We start from the raw sequence: 21,279 nt of genomic DNA, 5'->3' as shown, positions 1-21,279 counted from the left end.
TAATTATTAAGTGTCTGAGACCAGATTTGAACACAGGTACTCCTGACTCCAAGGCCGGTGCTTTATCTACTATGCCACCTAGCCGCCCTCACCTGTTTGATAAAATATTCACTGAGTTATTGAAATACTAACTTTCAACATTGATGTTAGTGTTGCATAAACGTTCTGTCAGACTCTGGGCTTGGATAGTCCCTCCAGAAAAGTCGAAAATCATCTATCAGTCTGTGAAAAACGTATTAAGCTGCAACTGTGCCAAACCTTGTGCTAAGTAGCAGGGTTACAAAGAGAGGCAAAGGCAGCAGACTGGGGTTGAAGCCACCTTCTTAAGATGCTGAGACAGAGGAGGGGTTCTGGCAGGCACATTATTCACATCCGTAATTATGCAGCTGATGCTAGCAGTTTTTTAAGTTATTCTAATGAAGACACAACAAGTGTACTTTCCTTATTCTGCCCCCTCCCCTTTACTTTTTCTTTTGTGTATAGATTATACACAAAAGTCTTTTCCTTTTTTTATTCAGTGTATCAAACACACTTTGAAATGCTAATTATTCCATTTACTTTCATTAAAATTCAAATTGCTGAGTGAAGATGTGGATAAGGGTTGCAGAATAATCAATCTGAAGTGAAGATACTGCTTCAATTATGCTTCTGTCTTTTAACAAGGAAATCAGAACTCTCTGATCATTGCTGACAGCAGTGGAGCAGTGGGCTGATTGTAGCTGGGTTTTAATAGGCTATTTCTAACTCTATTTTCTGTCCCTCTGACCACAAGGAAATACTAGTAGTCAATTAGAAGATATAAATGGAAAAGAGTAACCTTTATTTCCTCTGAAGTGCCCTTAGAAAGAAGGGGACGAATCTGAGCGAAATGTGTGGAGTCATGAATAACATTTGTTGTATGTCTTAAGCTCCAGTGAGGAAAAGTGGGAGAAGAATACATTTCCCAATTAGTTTTCATTATCTAACTACAAACTACAGTCTTTTATTGGCATTATTTCAATAAAATAAGGTGTTATGGTTGAATTTAAAAATATTTAATAAATACACACACACACACACACACACACACACACACACATATATTTGACTGTGTGTATTGGTGCTATTTAGATATTTGTTACCATATGGCACATGGATCAGAAGGGATATAGTGAGCCTACTATAATGTCAGGCTATTGATTTGTGATTGCATATGTGGGAGGTGACTGGATTACTTTGAATTTTGGGTTCACTTTTTCTGGAACTACTAAAATGTAGAACGTGTAAGGATTAGGCCATAGTGGTTGCTTTTTATGAGAGGACAAGACTGAATTTGTTTCTTTATCATTTTAGGTTTATTTTTTTGGTGGGGGGAATGGGGGATTAATCTCTGAAGCATTTTTCTGGATAATTGGTTGCTTAGTTATCAAAATGTATGTAGGTTATTTTCATGTAGACTGCTGCTTTAAAAAAATAGATAAAAGTAGGAATAAAAAGTGAGATATTCTTTTCTCTTTATCCTTTCATACACATTCTCTTTTTTCTCTATACAAATACACACCCACACACACATATTTCACATTTACCCCATTTTCCGACATTCTAGTTTTACTTGAAGTGGCAGTTTTGACTATGTGAAATTCTAATCTCCCCTCCCAATTTTATTTGAAAAAATAACCCAGTTGAGTCATTGAGTAACAGGTTATCAGAACAGTTTGCATTATAGTTATGGACCTGGTGGGAAATTTGAGGTATTTGCACACAAATAGAAAATGGACCCTTCTGGAGGAAAAGAATGAAGAAACTGAAAAACATCTAGGTTATTGTGTAGCAAACTAAGGCCTAATTAAAATGAACTTGTGAGTTTATTGAGGTTGTTGTTAATTTTTCTGCTTGCGTCTTGAAACATTATTATTTTTGGTGTGCCATATACTTAGATTTGTAACACTGGAATTTTAAATGTACCTCCTATTCTTTGTACTTCTCTCTTTATCTTTTAAATATGTTTTTTTAAGTGGTAGTATTTGATCTACTAGAAAGTGTATAAGGATAATTTGGCATGATTTTTATTTCCCTCTAAGAATATAATATATAGCACTTTGTAAATACAAGAATTGCAAAGGGTTAATCCAAGATGTGAGGACAGATGTACTTAGAGGAAAAGCATATATCTGTTCAGGTGAGTCTGCACACCATCCCATATAAGCATAAATGTACTCAGATTTAATGGAATCTGATGAAGTACCGTTTTTGCTCTGCAATATTATTCTACCTTCATTGGTAAATGAACCCAGTCAGTGATCCATGCAGTTTAAATGCCGAATACTGGAGTGAGCCTGGAACCTGGAGAGACTGCTTGTCCTCTTGACAATACACTAGTTGTGCTTAATGGAACGAGACACTAGTTATAATGATTTCTTTCACAGGTCATGTTCAGTTTAAAACTGTTGATAGATTGAAATAAGCCAAATATCAGTTTTTATTTATAAGGAAAAAACAATTTAGGAAATATCTATTAAGCTTTGTTTCCAGTGATTAATAGTTTGTGTTTTATTTTGAATTGGTCTTATTCATCTTTTCAATGATGCTCCCCCCCCACCCCCAAACCCTTGTCTTTTTCATATTGAGGCAGGAATATATCAATCTATAGATAGATAGATCGATCGATAGATGGGTAGATAGATAGATAGATAGATATCTGGCTTGGTCTGTCTTGTGTCCTACTAGCTGCAATGTTTTTAAATTAGTCTCTGCAAGATCACTCTGTTGGAACAACCCAAAAATTGTAGTTTTAAATCAGTAATATGATCTAATTAGGAATGATGTTTTCATTTCCTGTATTATTAAATTGAGTCATCTGACTATCTTAAAATGTTTTTTTTAATCCATTACCTTGTATAATCAGCACATGCTGTTGTGAATACGGTTTTGCTTACTTTGAGAGACAGCTTAAAATCTCATAAGAATTTCACCAAAGGACCTACCATTTTAAAAACCAAGTTACTTTAGCATGAACATTGACAAGGAAAATGTTTGACTCATGGTAGAGAAAAATGAGGGTTACTTTTGGACTTTTTTTTTGCCCATTTATCTCTGAGAGGAGGGAGAAAATGTGCTCTCCCCCTCAAAAAAGAGAAAGAAACCCAACTCTTAAGAACAGGTATGTGATGGTGTTCAAGGGAAATGCAGTTTAGCACAAGAAATGCTGAACCTCAATTTTTAGCAGTGACATTTTAATGATAGGAAGTCTGCAAAATTATTTGCCATCAATTGTGAAGGCAATAACAAGCCTTGGTGGTTTTTCACACTCTCTGTGTTAAGTGCTTTCAGAATGACAGCGTAAACTGTGTTAGAGAACTCCAAGGAAGTAAAACTGATTAAAATGTTCATGCTTGAATGGTGCTGATGGAATAGTTCATTTGGACTTTCTCTACCTCCTGCAGCTCAAGCTGAAATATTAAAATTCAGTGGATTTAAATCTCTCTCCCCTCAGCTCAGGAAAAAAACATTACATTTTAATAGGTTTTAAACTCATAATTCATTGGTTTGGAGCAGCACTATTAAATCTATTTAAATATTACTTGTATTACTAAGGAAATGATTTAAATGACTTTGCCTTTACCATCCTAGAGGTTTGAATTAGAGGGGGGGGAAAGAGACAATATCCTCAGTTAAATTTTTAAAATTTTGTTTTATTGTTTGTTGTCATCTTAGTTTTTTTTTAAAGAAATAAATTTTAAAAAAATCTATGGCAGAAGACAGTGACATTCAGGTTAAGGAAGGGGGTCTTTTTGCATTGTGAAAAGGAATTTTTCAAGCTAAGGTTCTCCCAACTTCATGCTAGCTTTTTAAGATTACCATATTGGGGTTTTCCAGGGATTTGTTCCATTTTGCAGATTTTTCTTGCCTCAGTCAAAAGACTAATTTTCATGACAAGGTGGGGGCCAAAAAATAGCAAAGTACAAACAACTCCTCCTTTTCTCCTTCCAAATTTACTTAAGGCACCTCTCCATCCTCCCCAAAACCAACAAACTCCAGGATGTAATCTTATTTATGCATTTGTAGGTTCCCAGAAAAATATTTTGGATAGATTCACAAAAGTTCTAACTGAATCTTTGCTGTATAGGTTTTATTTTATCCCTTTGGCACCATTGGTAAAGAGTTCCTTTCCATGAGTACTAGTATAAATTTTCACTGCCTGTGTTGACAACTAGGGAACTAGAGTTCATCCAGGAGGTATTCTGTTATTGCCTTAAAAAAAAAAAAGAATGTTTTTTTAAAAAAAATGATTTTTGTTTCAGAATCGTTTTCATAGGTCTTCTTTCCTAGGCCATAAATATAATTAGTAAAGATGAACTCTTAAATGTTTGGATTTTTAAACATCAGAAATGTATAGTAGAACTTCATCAATGCACTTTGACTTATACATAGCACAGATGATTACCCTCAACTCTGCTTGATTTAAAAAAAAATACAACCCGAACAAAACATAAACTGATTTTACCAAAGAGTATGTGAGGAGCTTAAAGGCTATAAAACAGATTGGCCACCTGCTGTATATTGTACACAGATTGCTTTGGTGGGAGGGGAATGCGGTTGGCTTAAAGGTATATGCTAATTGTTTCATCTAGCATTGATTTGCATATACTGCCAACTTAAAAGTGTTATAAAGCTCTGGTTGTGATAGAAGCAGTTTTTACAGGCAGATTGCACAAATCTCTAGATCTTTTCTTTTTTTTGGGGGGGATCTTATTGATCTTTGCCAGTCATTCATTTTTTTTAATTAAAAAAAAAAGCAAGTTTACTTTCCCTAGAGTAAGAGACTACATTTATTGAACATTTTATTTAAAAAATCAAATCATTCAGCTAAAATTTGATGAAACCATCAGAGGCTGTGATTTGAATCCCATTTCTGTTATTTCTATTAATGACACTTCTGGTAATGACTACTTTTAAGTAACTTTTTCCTGCCCCCTGTCTACTTGTGAGTCCTCTCATGGGGAGAGAGCTCTGTAAAGGGTGATTGTGGTCATTGTTTATTTTTAAAATTTAAGACTTAATTTCCAAAACAATACCTCTCTAAGAGGCCTTTGTAGCATATTCTTTCATAATTAAATTTGCTGTTTATGGTAGCATAGAATGTTGCTATTTTGTTTGGTGGCCAAATAATATTAGTCCAGTTGGCTGAAGAACAGCTACATTATGCATTTTAATAGTGCTGGCATGGCCATTGCCTAATTGTTGTGGACAACAATTGGTTTTTAATGTATTCAGAGAAGTTCACATATCACCAGTGTGACCCATGGAACTTGTTAAGACATGCAAGAGGTTGGTTTCTAGTTTTTACTACATTTAATAAGAGGAAGAGAGAGTTTCCAAGATCTATATTATATTAATACATACCATAATGATAATAAGCAGATTATAAGAAGCTATAGTAGAATTGACCCTGGTGAGTCAAAGGCACATTTTATTGGCTATAATTTGGGAATCTTTCATACTTATGGCCTTGTAAATTGATATTTCATATTTTTCCTCCCATTTTTCTCTTTTCCCCTAGTATTCCTATGATCCTCTCTTTTAGTATAAGCAGATACTGATACATGATACTGCCCTGTCTTTTGTCAAGGTTATAGCTAAATCCCACCATGATTTAAAAGAACTTTGCTATAACATTATTCATTTGATCACCTATTTATTTCTTTATTCCTATGGGAAAAACTGCCACTCAGATAGTTCCTAGTCTCATATTTGTGCCAAAAAAATTATGAGTTTACAGAAAATGGGTTAGGGTAGGTCTGTGATATTAAAGACAATGAAACCAGTCAGGGGTTCTTCAGAATCTTCTGAAGGCTGCTATACTATAAATGTATGTCAGCCTTTAAAAGGTTAGAAGAAAGGGATTTCAGACTAGAGACTATAGTAATGACAGCTCACTCTATTTATATAGACCCATTTGATGCATGCACTACTAAACCAGTTTTTGAAGCTTTAGTTTTTGTGGTCCCTTCAAAGTTCTTTGGGGGCCCTGATTTAGGAAACTTTCAGAACTGGAGTAAACAATGATTTCTTGGTAATCAAAAGGTAACAGTTGGCAGCAAGACTATTTCTCTTCAATGGTTTTTTTATTACTATTTGTTTCAGTCTTTTAGTGTGTATTTGGAAGTGCCTTCACAAAAATTCTACTTTGATATCTCATCATGTTGTAGGAATGACCTAGGGCTGTACCAGAGCAAGGTCTGGCAGAATCTACCAAGGTTTTTCAGGTATGATCTCAGGGGCAGATTATGTCTGCTAACAACCAGTTTAGCTGAATACAAAGAGGCTCCCTCAGCAGAAGGGCTCCTCTAGGTGATTAATTTTTGGTTATGGTAATCCATTAAGCAAAATAACTAAAATATAAAATGGACCTCATAGCAGTGCAGTACACATGTGTTTCAACAGTTGACAATAGTAAGGAAAAGAGCTTTAGGGGGTCTCAATTGTTAAATAGTCTCTCCATAAGTTGATAATGTTACTATAGATACTGAACCATATAATTTAGAAGGTTTTAGCCAGAAATAAAAACAGGAGACAGAATATAAGAATGGGAAAAAAGGCTCACCTTCAGAGAGAGACCAATAAAGGAGTTGTTTTCATAATGTTCCCAAAGAGCAGAAAGAGAAGAATATCTTGGATCATTCGATTATTTGGCATGGAGCTCTCTTGGGTAGAAGCCTTAAAATAAACATGACTGAGAACTACATGTCAAAGTCTTTAGAAAGAGGAGGAGACATGATTCAATTCAGTCGATCACTATGCATTTATCAGGTACCACAATGAATGGGACAGATATTGTTTGACTTTAGGGATGTAAAGAACAAAAATGAGACAGTTTTTTCCCTCAAGAAGCTTATATTCTACTCTGAAGATAAACAATATTCATAGGTAAGTAAATACAGGATACCTCCCCCTCCCAAAAAAATAAATGGAGTTATTGAAGGTTTTAGCAAGTAGGAGCATTGAGAGTAGAGCTAGAGGTTGAAGGAGGAAAGGCCATCTTTCCAGGCCTGAGGAGTGGAAGCTAGAGTGAATGTGAGTCTTACTGGGGTGGGGGTGGAGGTCTTGAACCTTGGACAAATCTATTTCCCTTACTGGACTTCAGTTTCCTAATTGTCAAATGAAGATTCTTTGGGGCTAAGGGAAAGTGAAGAGTTAAGGATGATTATATGGTTATAACTTGGGTGACTGGAAGGATGTTGATGTTCTTGAGCCCTTTGCAAAGTAACCCTTTGAGAAACAACTTTCTTATGAACTGTTATAATATTTTTGTTTCAGGTATTGCCTTTCTACTTTATTTAATGGATAACAACTACATTAAGATGAATTCAAAAGCTTCCTGATTCCTATTAGTGGCATAGTCAGTGGGACTGTAAGAACAAAATGTGATGCTATGTTTTTCAAGTGTTCCATTGTAAGTCCTGGGAGATTGATAAGCAGGGCTAGGCAGAAATAAAAGAGTAATCACCACTCCCCAATATTCTGTGATTGCATTGATTCAGGAATTCACTCCCAAAATGCAGATCACCTCATCCTGTCTGCCTAATGATGTATGTCTTTTTTTGCCCATGTTTTACCAAAAGTTCACCCTAGAAGCATTTACTCCTTGTGTTAGAGACCTTTTGTTACTCTCTTTTTCTAATATTTATGCAAGCTTCTTTTCATTTATCTTCTAGCCCTCACTCATTCCATGTGACAGCATACTTTCTTTTCTTGCCACAAATTCCTTTACTCTCCTTATTTGTCATAGTTGCTTATTAAATATATGTTGTAGTTTCAGCAAACCATTACTATTGAGAGGATGAACCTCTGCTTATGTTGAGGCTGTACTTTTAATCCCATTGTCTGTGTGTATGTGTGTATGTGTGTATAGGGGTGATGTCAGTAAAAATGCTTTGCAGTTTTTTAGAACCAATCTACTCAGCTTTCCTTCTCAACTCTGGGCTCACCTCATTTTTATTGCCAAGATTTCTTCATTTGGATGGCTATTTTATAAAGTATGCCCAACAATATATTTGAAACTTTTAGTGTTACTCATATGAAAATTGGAGTAATAGACAAACTAGGAAAGCATTTTATAAACTAAAGACTACATAAATGTGACTCATTGTCTCATTGTTTTATATTACCTACCTCACAGGACTGTTTTGAGGACCAAATGAATTCATATAAAATGCTTTGTAAACCATAAAGCCTCGTACAGTTCTGAGTTATTATTACTTGTAGATTTGTTTCTGCTAATCATAGATTGACTCACCCATTGTTTGAAAAACTAATATTAGTATGGTGGAAATTACCCTGGAAATGGAATTAAATCTAAACTTCATAAATTAACTCATGCTACTTTATGCTTGGAATAAATTGTCATTAAGTCAGAAACGTAATACTGCCTATAGTGGAAAGCACAATAGAGTTGCTGTCAGGAGGTCTGAGTCCTAGTTCCAATCCTAGCCATTTGACTGGGAAATAGCTTACTTACTTTCTTTTACGTTTGAGCTACAAAGGACTTTGGAAATAACCTGTTCAAATCATATTGTTTTGCAGATGAAGACACTGATACCCCAGATAGGTGAAAAGACCAAAATGAGAGAGTTAATCAGTGGCATGTCTCTCTGACTCTCAGTTCTTCGGTTCTTTCTACTGTAACAGCCCAGATCTCTGAGCCTTAAGGAGAGAGCACTTGAGGGAGTTCCTTTGGATTATAGATGTAAAGCAAGACAATCTTAGCAGTCAGTTATTTCAAACCCCTCACTTCAGGCACAGAAATGGAGGCCCAGTGAGAGTAAGTGATTTGCCAGAATTGCATAGGTAGGTGGCAAGGTTTGGTGGCACTAGTCCTTTTAGTACAAATCTAGGGCTTTTTCCATTGTCTCTGCAACCTAAAATTCTATAGGGAAAGTTAATTCAATTTATGGCAAACAGTCAAGAATGAAAGTTTAAAAGAAAAGTAATTTTAGTATGTATGAAAAGAGTTAACTGACTAAAAAGATCAGTGTGAGTACAAAGGGGAAGCTGACAAAGTGAAATTTTTTAAAAAGTCATATATGGGGTGGCTAGGTGGTGCAGTGGATAGAGCACTGACCCTGCAGTCAGGAGTACCTGGGTTCAAATCTGGCCTCAGACACTTAATAATTACCTAGCTGTGTGGCTTTGGGCAAGCCATTTAACCCCATTGTCTTGTATTAAAAAAAAAAAGTCATATATGGAAGATGGAAGCAAGGGCAGATAATCAAAGATGTATATAAAAAGAGTAGTATAATCTTGTGAAAAATAGAATGAGATTTATAAATATCAGAATAAACTAAGACTGGTAACATACTTAGGATAAAAAACAAACTCCAAAACAACTTTTTTGTTTGAGAAGCAAGAGGAATTTTAAAGGGATAGGGCCCCAGGATGGGAAAACAGGCATTGGAGAGAAGGTAGAATGGCTTGCTTTATTTTTATTCTGTTTTCTATCAAGGGAAAAAATCTTTTGAATTTTAAGGATGGAACAAAATGACTGTAGATAATGAAAATGTAGGTGTACAAAATGGACAATTACAGATAATGCTGTTAATGCCATGAGGACAAGGGATAAATATCTTTTTTTAAAGTTTTTTTTTTTTATAAGGCAAGGCCACAGCTAGGTAATTATTAAGTGTCTCAGGCCAGATTTGAACTCAGGTATTCCTGACTGCAGGGCCAGTGCTCTATTCACTGTGCCACCTAGCTAGCCACCTTGGTAAATATCTTTTAAAAAAGAACAGGAAGAGGGTGGAATCAATAGATCAGTGACCTTAATGTTAATTTATTACTTCCAGTATTCTAGAACATGTTCCTTTAAAATGATTTTTAAATATTTAGAGATAATAACTTGACATGACATGATTTTGAATAACTAATTTTCCCTTTTTTTGTCAATGTTTCTAGACAAGTGAATTAAATTAATTCTATAAACTTACATATCTGGATTCCTGCAAATCATTTGGCAATTTCTCATGCCATCATTGTTGGCTAGATGAATATATGTGGGCTCAATGTTAGAATATTTAGATGGATTTGAAGCTAGATAAATAATGAATTCTAGTACTCGAGGGAATCATTGTCAACCAGAGGGGAGAATCTTCAGTCGATTACTGCAGGGATCTGTCCTTGGCCTATACTATTTTTTTTTGTTGTTAGCCATTTGTATAAAGGCATGAATAGCATACTTATCTAATTTATGTAAAATAGTTGAAAGAGATAGTTAAGATGTTGGATGATGGAATCCAAAAAGATGTCAACAAGTCAAGGTGTCAGGCTGAATTACAGCTATACACTGGTTCTAAAAAAATTAATGGAAGGGGAGATGACTAGACACCATTTTTATGGGAAAATATGATTTTTTTTTTTTTAGGTTTTTGCAAGGCAAATGGGGTTAAAGTGGCTTGCCCAAGGCCACACAACTAGGCAATTATTAAGTGTCTGAGACCGGATTTGAACCCAGGTACTCCTGACTCCAGGGCCGGTGCTTTTATCCACTGTGCCACCTAGCTGCCCTGAAAATAAGATTTTTAATAAGTTAAAACTCAGTATGAATTAACAGAATCAAATAGCCATCAACAAAAATAATGCTTTCTTTCCTAAGCTGCATTAATAGAGGCATAGTACATTTAATGCTAGAAATGAGAGTCTGGTAAGACCAGACTTACCACTCTGGTAAGATCAATTCTAGAATATCATTAATTCTAGACATTACATTTTAGGAAGGTCATTGGCACACTGCAGTGAGACTATAGGAGGGCAATCAAGATGATGAGAAGCTATAGGGTAAGAGAATAGACTGAAGAAACTGGGAACGTTTAACTTGTACAAGAGGAGATTTTTGAAAGGACATGATGACTGTCTTCTGGAATGAGGAGTTAGATTTACTCCTCTGGGCCCCAGAGGATAGAACTGAGAAAGGAAGTGACATAAGTGACAGATTTCAGATCAGTGTAAGAAAAAAACTTTTTAGTAGTTAAAATGTGAGCTGCTTCTTATGAGGGTAGTGAGTGAGTTCTCCATAATAGGAGCAAAGGTTAGATGACCATTCATTCAATAACCAGATAAGTTCTTGGACCAGGCGATCTCTAAGGCCTGCCAACTCCGAGTTTGTGAATCTGTGAAAATGCTGCCTTTGGGGTAGATGGGCAAAAACCGATCAGAATTTGAAAAAAAGTGTGAATTGAGGGTTCTGGCATTTAAAAATAGTTTTATTAAGTTAAAGCAATCAGGTAAGAGCCAGGTGCTTGTGATATAAAAAGAAACAAGTTTTTGAGGAGCTTGCATTCATTTGAAGAAGACAATTTCTTCATCTATTGCATACATTTGAAGTAATTGTTACCAAGTCATTTCTAGTAGCGGTCTCATTCCCAGAAGTCTCTGTAGCCCGATCTTTGTCCAAGGCACACACCTCCTTGACCCCACTGTGGTCCTGGTTTTAGTGCCTTTATAACCTCAGCTTCCCAAGCTGAGGACTTTGATCTGTGTTCTGAGCAGTATAGATATAACACACAGACTTGAGAGGTGTGAGGAGTGATAAAGTACAGAAATGACAGGTCAGTCCTGTTCCTCAGGGAGCTCCCAATCTAGTGGAGAAGTTTTGTGAATTACTAGGTGGGGACAAGGTACAGGCTCCTTGGGATGGTGCCAGCAGTGTGAAAGATCATGAAGGCCTTGGGCAGAAGGGAGGTTTTGAGCTTAATAAATGCTTGTTCACTGTTGAGTATATCCCACATACTTAATAGAATATGTGGAATGTGATGGAGCAGGAATGTGAGATTTAGTTTAAGGAGTTTGACTTGAATTCATGGTTCATGGAGCAAGTCAAAGGACTGTGGAAAGGTAATTTGGAGCCTGAGTGTAGATGTCCTTCAGTTCTAGGCTAAGAAATTTGTATTATATTTGACAGGCAGAAGCATCTATCAAATATTTTTTTTTACTTTAAAAAAAGCATTTTTTTTATTAAATGGCTACTGAATGCCAAACATTATACTAAGCCCTGGAAGTCAAATAGAAAAGCAAAGGCAGACAGTATCCTCATGAACCTACATTCTAATGGGGGAGACATCACCCTTAGGGGAATGATAGCCTAGGAATCTGTGTAGCTTTGGTCTAGAAAGTTATGCACATGGTAATGGGATTATCTTTAAAGAGATGGACATATCCTTTCTAGGAACAATGAAGGGACAATGTCAGTTGATACCATTATTCCAAACTGTTGGGGGATAGGACTGGCCTATTTTAGGCAGAAGGCTTTCCTGGTGTGACTCCTATCTCCATTCACCTTTCTGATCTAGTAGACTTAAGCTCAATATGTCCAGAATAGAAGATCACCTATTCTTCTTCTTCTCCTCCCTTCCCTGTTACTGTAGAGGGCAGTGCCGTCTTGCACAACCTAGGAGTCATCCTATTCAAAATTAGTCATGTTAAAGTTCTTTGTAATGGGGGTGGCTAGGTGGCACAGTGGATATAGCACAGGCCCTGGATTCCAGGAGTACCTACCTGAGTTCAAATCTGACCTCAAACACTTAATAAGCTGTGTTGCCTTGGGCAAGCCACTTAACCCCATTTGCCTTGCAAAAAAAAAAAAAACACCTGAAAAATAATTTCTTTGCAATGGGAGACACTTATTACTGAAAGGGAAAATAGAATAGCCCAACATACTTTTTCCCTTACAAATCTGCATAAGATTTTATTTATAAATAGATAAAATTTATTTGTAATTAGCAGTACTTATTCTCACAACAAAATGAAGGATTCCAAGTCCTTTAAAATGTGCTAAGTAGGATAAATAAGCTTTTTTAATTTAATTTATAATTTTACTTGGGAAACCCTTTGTTATGTGGGTATATGTGTGTTATTATATACGACAAAGGTAAACTTTGAATTTTCTGGATCATAATATTACTACAGATTCTGAATTGGTAGATTTAAATTTTTTTTCCTGTATTTTCTGACTTTCTTAAAAACTATAGTCTTATTTGGATGTGTTTGTATTTTCTTTACCTTTGTTACCATTGTGAAGTTCTGTTGAATGACATTTGGTAGGTTACTTCAATTCCATTTCCTCTCTATAGAGTTCAGTTTCCTCAGTTTCTTTCTAGGCTTCTAGATTTAGCATTCTAAAGTTCATAGAGTCTATTACCCCAAATTAATGTTATCATTAAAGAAAAAAACATCATAGAGAGGTTAAACAATTGAACTGAGGTTACCCAGGTAATAGATATCAGAGCCATCATTGGAACTGTTCAGGTCCTCTGGATTCAAATTTTTCTTTCCATGCACCACTCATTGACATTTCTCAATGATGGCAGTCCAGCATCTTACAAGACATCATTTATGGTCTCTTTTTTACCTTTTCTCTCCAACTTGAAACAACTTCAAGGAAATAATTCTTAATCGAGGAAATGATTCTTAGTCAGTTAAAAGAATTCAGTATGAAGTTTAAAACTTAAATTTCCTGCCAACCAGCTATCCCTCCTACCTTTTAACTTCACTGTACTGGTCAAAAAATAATCACTGTTTATCAGTATTAGAGTAATCATTTCTTAGTTACAGAATAGTAGATAGAAATTATTAGGAAAAAAGAAATGGAGTTTTTATGGTGTGTTTTGAGAGAAGAGTTTAATGAAATCATTCACCTGAAAGGAGAAAGGACAAAATTGGTAATTTTGCCATTTGGCTTAGGCAGCTAGCTCTGTGTCTGACTGAAAGTAGAAAATCTCATTCAAGATAAGTATTTTCCTAGACAATCCTCCTTCCTTTATGATTGTTTAAGAGGTTATTTCTCTTAATGTTCAATTTGCTTTTCATTTTGGTAATTGAAACAGACTTGTCCATAAGTACCCCATTGTACCTTTTTTATCCCTCTTTGCTGTTTTCTTTCACTATCTCTGTATTCCTTCTATTTCCTTTCTCCTCCTCTTCTTGTTCTAATATCTAGGGTGCTGTTTTATCTTAAAATATTTTATTAACCTTTTGAATTACTATGTTCTATTTATATGCATTTCTTTTCTTCATAAAATACAGAAAGTTTTACTTTTCTTTTATGTAGATAAAGGATATACTACTTGGTAAAGTAGTAGACCATAGAAGGTTAATTAGTCTGTAATTAACATTTGAAATAGCTATAGATTTGAAAAGTGTGTTAAGGCTTTTTAGGTAATAGCCTTGGGCCTTCATATCATCACTGAGGAAAACTGAGTTGCTTTGGTTCAAAGCTGATTGTAAAACATCTTGGAGAAAGGTGAGTCTTTTCCAAGAAAGTAGACCTAAGTGGATCACTTTTGATTAGGGAAACTCTTGAAGTGTTTTTGTAGATAATATTTTTATTTGGAAATTTAATTTCTTTTAATCATCAAGCCCTGTAGTTATTCCTCACTGGAAAAGAAAAACAGTCTAGCAAACAAAATCATCAGCTAAGTCCAAAAACCATATACCATTTTGCACACCTGTCTTGGTGTGGGTAACATGCTTTATCTGAATCTCTAGATTTGTGGTTTCTCTTTGTTGCTCAGTGTTCCTAAGTCTTTCTTTTGTTTGTTTTTTGCTGGGTTTATTTTGATCATTCTAAATGCTTTTAAAAATAGACTTTGGATATGGTTAGCTGCTTTTATATGCCAGTTAGCAATATGTTGTCTCTGTTAAAGGTGTCTTTTAACCAACTGTTTGAACTATTAGGAATCATTCATTTGTTGTAAATATTATATGTGTCATTGTATGTTGCAAAGCAAAACCATCAAAGGTGACATTCATGACTTTTTAGCATATCTACAAAATTTATACCATTTCCTGTTTTATTATGTTAAAGTGTTAAATTCCCTGTGACTTAAAAACTGACAATTTACTTTTATTCTATTGTTTGAATTATTAACTTTGTACTGTTCTATATTACAGAAAACCTTTCATGAAACTTAAACTTCGCGTAGTAATTATCTTGTTTATTTTTAGGAGTTTTTTTGGTAGAGAATACTCAAAGGATTTGGGGTGATGATTTTGGCTTTCACTTACACATATGGCTTACATTCTATATCATAATTAACATTTCAAAAACCTATTAGAAATAGCAAAATGTTTGTTTGTTTATAGGGCAGCTAGGTGACACAATGGATAGAATACCAGTTCTGGAGTCCACAAAATCTGAGTTAAAATACAATCTCAGACATTAAGGAGTTGTGTGATCCTGAGCAAACAATTTAAACCCTGTTTGCCTCAGTTTCCTCATCTGTAAAATGAGCTGGAGAAGGAAATGGAAAAATCACTCTAGTATCTGTGCCAAGAAAACCCCTAAAGTGGGGTCATGAAGTGTTAGATACAACTCAAATGACTGAACAGCAGTGTGTGTGTGTGTGTGTGTGTGTGTGTGTGTGTGTGTGTGTGTATGAGAGAGAGAGAGAGAGAGAGAGATGCAGACTATGTGTATATGTGCATGCATAGGCATCTATAAATCTTTAAATTTATATAGTCATACATATACAAATATGCATATTAATAGTTGCACACAAGCATATTATACCATATGTATAACTGCTCCCTTGCATTTCCCCCTCTCATTTAAAGCACATTAGCTCTGCTGATAAACATAGAATAGTGATATTTGAAAAATTCAGAGATTCATATTTAATAAAATTTTAAGTCAATAAAATTGAATCCCACAATGTCAGTTTTGGGAAAAGATTATCTGTCTAGTTATTATACCTACACAGGAATCCCATCTACAAAAGTGATGATCCAGCTCCTGCCTGAAGATCTCTAATAATGTAGGAAATCTACCCTGGGAACCTATTCCATTTTTGGATACCTCTAAGCATTAGAAAGCTTTTTTCCCCATTATAAACCCATATTTTTCTGTCTGCCATAAGTCTGTACAAACATATACATACATACATGTATGTATGTGTATGTATGTATGTATATACATACATACATACACACATATTGGTTTAGGCACACACATGAGACTGTAGAGAAGGATCCTTAAACAGTGATACCTGAGGTTTCAAATTTGAATGAATGGAAGAGTGATAATGGACTCAAAATATATGGGTGGCAAGAATCCTTGGAGTGAGAACTCCTAAGCCAGTCTTTTCATTTTATATCATGGATTAGGCTATGCAGTTAATTAGAAGCAGAGTTGGGTTGTAGAACCTAGGTTCCTAGCATAGCATATTTTTCATTATCACATGACTTCCTTTAATTTGCAAAATAAATAAATTAAAATCTAGGTTTTAGGGTAGTAGGAGTGATAAATTCAGATTAAGAACCAATGTGCTGTGGTTGAATGAGTCTAGGACTTTAGTCAACAGGATAATAATTGGAATCTCACCTTTTGTAATCTCTAGCATTTGATTATGGGCAAAGTACTTAATTTCTATGAGTTTCAATTTTCTCATCTATAAAGTGGGCATAACAATACTAATTATGAAATCATGGAATCAAGGCAGCTAGCATAAGAAAGGACTGAATGGCTATTTATTCCAGTCCTCTCATTTTATTGACCAGAAAACTGAGGCTCAGAAAGGTTAAGTGGTTTGCCTGAGGTCTCACAATAAAAGAGAGAACCAGAATTGAAGTCCTATGACTTCCAACTAGTTAAGTAATCATTGAGGGTCAAATGAATTAATGTGTATGTAATCTGCTTTGCATATTTTAAAATGCTTATATAAATAAATGCCTGTTAATAATAACAATTTAACTTTTATATTTCAGTGCTTGATAACTGTTTGTAGATTGATGAAATTACAAATATGTTTAAGTCATTTTGGTGCTGCGAGATTAGAGATTAGACCTAGGGCTGGAGATCTGAGAGAGGTGACAGTCCTCTCCAAGGTGTAAAGAAGAAAACTGATGTTGCAGTCAGAGGAAAGATTTGAAAATAGCAGAATGCCTTTGGAAGCTGGAGGAGTGAGCTCTTTATTTAAGGGAATTTATTTTCATTTGGTTTAGAGAAGTCATCAGATCTAGAAAGTTAGGAAGTAATCTGTGATGTAGGATACTTACAAATTGATTACAGGTAATAGGCAGTGATTATAGAATAGATTGCTTCCCCCCCTTCCTAAAGGAGGTCAATTATAAATTTTGATTAAAATAAATACTGGGAAACAGGGGAGAGGAAGGAGCAAAAGACCAATGAAGCAATAATATTCAGGAAGAAGATGAAGGGATAGGATCCAAATGCCCAGGTCAAGGTATCATATGGCATTCAAGTAGAGACAACTATTTTGAAGTGGAAAGGGGGGAAAAAGAAGAGTGAATCCCAGGAGATACCTCTTGACCATAGATAGATAAAGGATATCTTTTCAATCTTTTCAAAAATCCCCAACTGAAAAGGAAAGATGAGATTATTTTGTGCCCTTGACACAGTGGAAAAAATGTGAACCACTCAGGATATGATGGATTTTTGCTCTATTTTCATTTTCAAGCAAAGGGGAGGCAATCATATGGATATTCAACTGAAGATAGGTTTTTGACAGAAATATTCTATAACAGGCATAATTTTAGGACTCATTTTGTAGGAAAAGGTACATGTTAGAGCATTTTAAAATACACATTTTTGTAAATGATTGTTCCATAAGAGTTTTAGGCATATCCTAAATGAAATAAAAATAATTGATACAATTATATAGAGATTTGCATAAAAATTCAGTTAGTTGAAATGCCCAATTAATTAACTTAGAAGCATGTTGGGGTGATGGTAGAAGAAAGTAATGAGGAATTTAAGTATCTGGGTAGTTGTCTTATTTCTTTTAAGTTGAATGTAATTTAAAATAGTTCACCTTAATTTTTTTTTTTTGTTTGCTAGTGTCCTATACTCAAATACCTTTGTTCCAGGAGAAGTCATAAAAGGAAATAATTATTATACTCTGACTTTTATGATCAAAAATAGTTCAGAATAGAGACAAAGAAATATCCTGGTGAGGAGAGAATTGTGTTTCGGGATTTTTACCAGGGGATAGGGAGAAGAGAAAGCATTTTTTACAGATTTTTGGCTTAATCTAAAAAAGAACATTTAAAGACATTTTTTATCAGAACTGGTTCTTATCAGAATTGGTTCTTTATAACCTATTTTATAAAATCATATTTGGGAGGAGAAAAAATAGATGAATCTTTTGACTATTGTAAACCAGATTTGAAAAGTGGTTTATTTAAAAAGGAATAACTGATTTTTCACCTTCTTAAAAAGTTAATCTGACAACTACTAAACACTTGTTCACAGAACACTGTTCAATAAGTTGTAAGTTGAATGAATCCATGTTGAAAGAGATATTTAACATAACATCCTCCTACATCTTCGCCCCCCCCCCCTTTCCCATTCAATAGCAACAACAAACCGTCCACCCCACAATGGTTAGTATTGCAGGGCTTGATGTGGCCTCGGTGGAGGTCAAGCACTCCAATTCGAACCTCTCAAGGGCTTTCTCTATGTGTTGCCAGTGTACTGGTAAAAATGACTTTAGACTCTTGTCAGCGCAGTTACTGGTGCATGCATCACAGTCCCACTCAAATAAACCTGTCACAACACAGAGTCAGCAGCTAGAGACGAGTACAAGGGCAGGCCTCTCGCTTTTCATTCGAGCATCACTAAACGTGCATAGAGTGCCCAATTATTTCAGCATTATTGAGCAAGCCTACAGGAGGACCCAAGCCTTGCTACATTAGATTTTCTTTAGTAATTTGCTCAAGTACCGCTGAGGACACTTAAAGGGCTTAAAACGGTTGCTGCAACCAGTTTCCTTTTCTGGGTTGTTAATTCAGGTTTTCTCTTTCAAATTAACTCTCACTGCATGCTGTGCTGTGGTTCTGGGAGAACTGCTTAACACTAATTTTCTCAATTTTCAGCTTTTTTTATTCAACATAACTACTTTAATAGTTTCTCACGTATATGTTTTGATTAGAAATGTATGATACTAAGGTTTTGTTTTTATGTACAAAATGTAAACATTTTGTGAAAGATCTTTTTGAATGTAGGTTACTATAAAATGTTCAGTTCATTCCTTTTTTTAAAAAAAATCTAATTATGCCTTGCATGATCCTATGTGTAACACCCTAAAACTATTTTGTACGGATGGGTATTGGAGATTTTTCCTTCTCCATCCTGGGTGCTGTCTTTTCTCCTTCCTCTCATCCCTTCCCCTGCATGTCAACTTTTGGAACATGTTCAATATCTATGTTTAATTTCTCACAGCAGCAACAACTCCAGGCCCAGCATTTATCACATGGACATGGTCTGCCAGTGCCTCTCACTCCACACCCATCAGGTCTTCAACCACCTGCTATCCCACCAATTGGTAGCAGTGCTGGCCTCTTGGCTCTCTCCAGTGCACTAGGAGGACAGTCTCACCTTCCGATTAAAGATGAAAAGAAGCATCATGACAACGATCACCAAAGAGGTGAGAAATCTGGGAGGAATGTCGAGCTTTTAGTTATTATGATACTGGATATAGGTTTTGGATGCCAGTATTTACTCTCCGATAGTATCCCAAACAAGGAAATAATGACCCACTGTTGACAGATACATCAACAAGATGGCACCTTTGTGCTTTGAAAGAGTTAATCCTTCAGTGACAAAGAATTTTTCTTTTTATTAATTGTAGTCTGATATTATTAATTTATTGATTAAATAATTTAACCCCTCAGTGTACTAGGCAACCCTTAAAACTACTTACCAAATGAATAAGATAAGATCAGCAACACTTTAGTTTATATATGAGTTGCTGATATGCCTTGGAGGAGTAGGTCTCCTATGGAATTCTCCTTATTGGTGAAATCTCAGACTTAGGACCTTACTTAGATTGCCCCCCCCAGGAAAAAAGTCTCTAAAGCATTAATTATGTTTTGCTAGATTTCTTTAAACATGAAATGAAAATAGACTATAATTAGTAGACATTTTTATAGCAATTTGTATTTGTGGCATACTTTATAATCATTTTTATTAGTTAATGGCAGAAAGATAGATGGAAATCTCCTTGGTAACATCCCACAAATGTTTAATTAAGGGAGTTTACTTCACCAGCAGTATGACTCTTTATTTAAAAAAAAGTGTATTTTATAATCAAAATCTCATACTATCTAGACCTGTTTCTGGAACCTCTTGATTTAGTGGACAGAGCAGGCCTTGAAGTCGGGTGAATCTGGGTTCAAATTCAGCCTCAGACTGCCCATGTGATTTGTGGGCCAAGTCACTTTTACTTCTCTCAGAGCCTCAGTTTCCTCATCCGTAAAGTGGTGATAATAATCCTTGCACTACCTACCTTATAAGGTTGTTGTGAATAAAGCTTTTGGAAAATGTTAGAGTGTTATAAAAAATGTGAATTGTTGTTATGTCTGTCTTTAGTGTGAGTGATAACCTTGGGTAAATATTTTCTTCTGAGTTTCAGTTTCCTAGTTCTAAAGCTGAAAATGTTTTTATCAGCCTACCTTAATGATATATGGTCACAGCAGAAAGGATTATGAGCCATTTTATAAGTCGAAAGTTCTATGGGATATTAAGTGTAATACTAATACCTAATTTGAGTTATTCTGAAAAAAGTAAGGAAGGTTGACTTAGGCTTTATAAATGGCTGAGTAATATTAATTATTAACTTCACAGCAAAGTTAACATCTCTGCAATTTATTATTTAACATAGATCAAGTGTGATAAATATATGATTTTGTGTAAACTAATGAGTATATTTCTTTTTATCCTTCTTCCTACCACTTACTCTGCTCGGGTGGTTGCTGTTTTGCCCATAGACAGAGATTCCATAAAGGTAAGTCTTCATTTCTTGGGAGAAATTAATTTCTTTAAAAATATTTTGAATGCTTTTTGTTATAGTTGTTGAAATCATAGTTAGTGTAGGAAGAACCTTAAATTGAGTTTGGCTTAACTAAAATTGACTTTAGGCGAAATCTCATTTGACTAATTTTGATAGTTTCATTATTTTTTTATTGTAATGTTAGACTCAAGTTTGGAGAATATTTTGAAAGTTGATAATTCTTTTAAAAATTTTATCATTAATTTTAGGACTTGGTGGTTGAATCAGATTTGTGAGTTTATTCATTTTTCCTATCAGGAAAGATTTATCACATAGGAATAATGTACTGCATCAGGAGAGTTATATTCAGTGTTAGCTTGCAATGTGGAAGCTGAATAGCAGAATGCTTGATTTAGAAAGTATATGTAAATGGTTTTTATATTTTTATAAAGTAATACATAGGGAAATGCACATTATTTTCATAATGTGGGTACTAGTTTGATTTCTTTCTTTCTTGACTTGC

General features: G+C 35.0%; 1 protein-coding gene across 10 annotated transcripts in view; it reads left to right on the top strand.

Annotated features, from left to right (window-relative positions):
• LOC141495403 (transducin-like enhancer protein 4) overlaps window positions 1-21,279 on the top strand; it is a 165,105-nt gene that overhangs the window by 56,077 nt on the left and 87,749 nt on the right. For 8 of the 10 annotated variants that reach the window (XR_012470761.1, XM_074196690.1, XM_074196692.1 and 5 more), the window contains 2 exons: window positions 19,208-19,412; window positions 20,755-20,771. Coding sequence is in view for 9 of the 10 variants with exons in the window: in XM_074196690.1 (XP_074052791.1) it covers window positions 19,208-19,412; window positions 20,755-20,771 (222 nt within the window). In the remaining variant the exon portion in view is untranslated. The remainder of the gene's footprint in view (window positions 1-19,207; window positions 19,413-20,754; window positions 20,772-21,279) is intronic. The other 2 variants (XM_074196687.1, XM_074196691.1) reach the window with 1 other exon arrangement.

This window comes from Macrotis lagotis, chromosome 8 (genome assembly GCF_037893015.1).
Source record: "Macrotis lagotis isolate mMagLag1 chromosome 8, bilby.v1.9.chrom.fasta, whole genome shotgun sequence".
NCBI lineage: Eukaryota > Metazoa > Chordata > Mammalia > Peramelemorphia > Peramelidae > Macrotis > Macrotis lagotis.
This window is presented reverse-complemented; position numbering and strand designations above follow the sequence as displayed.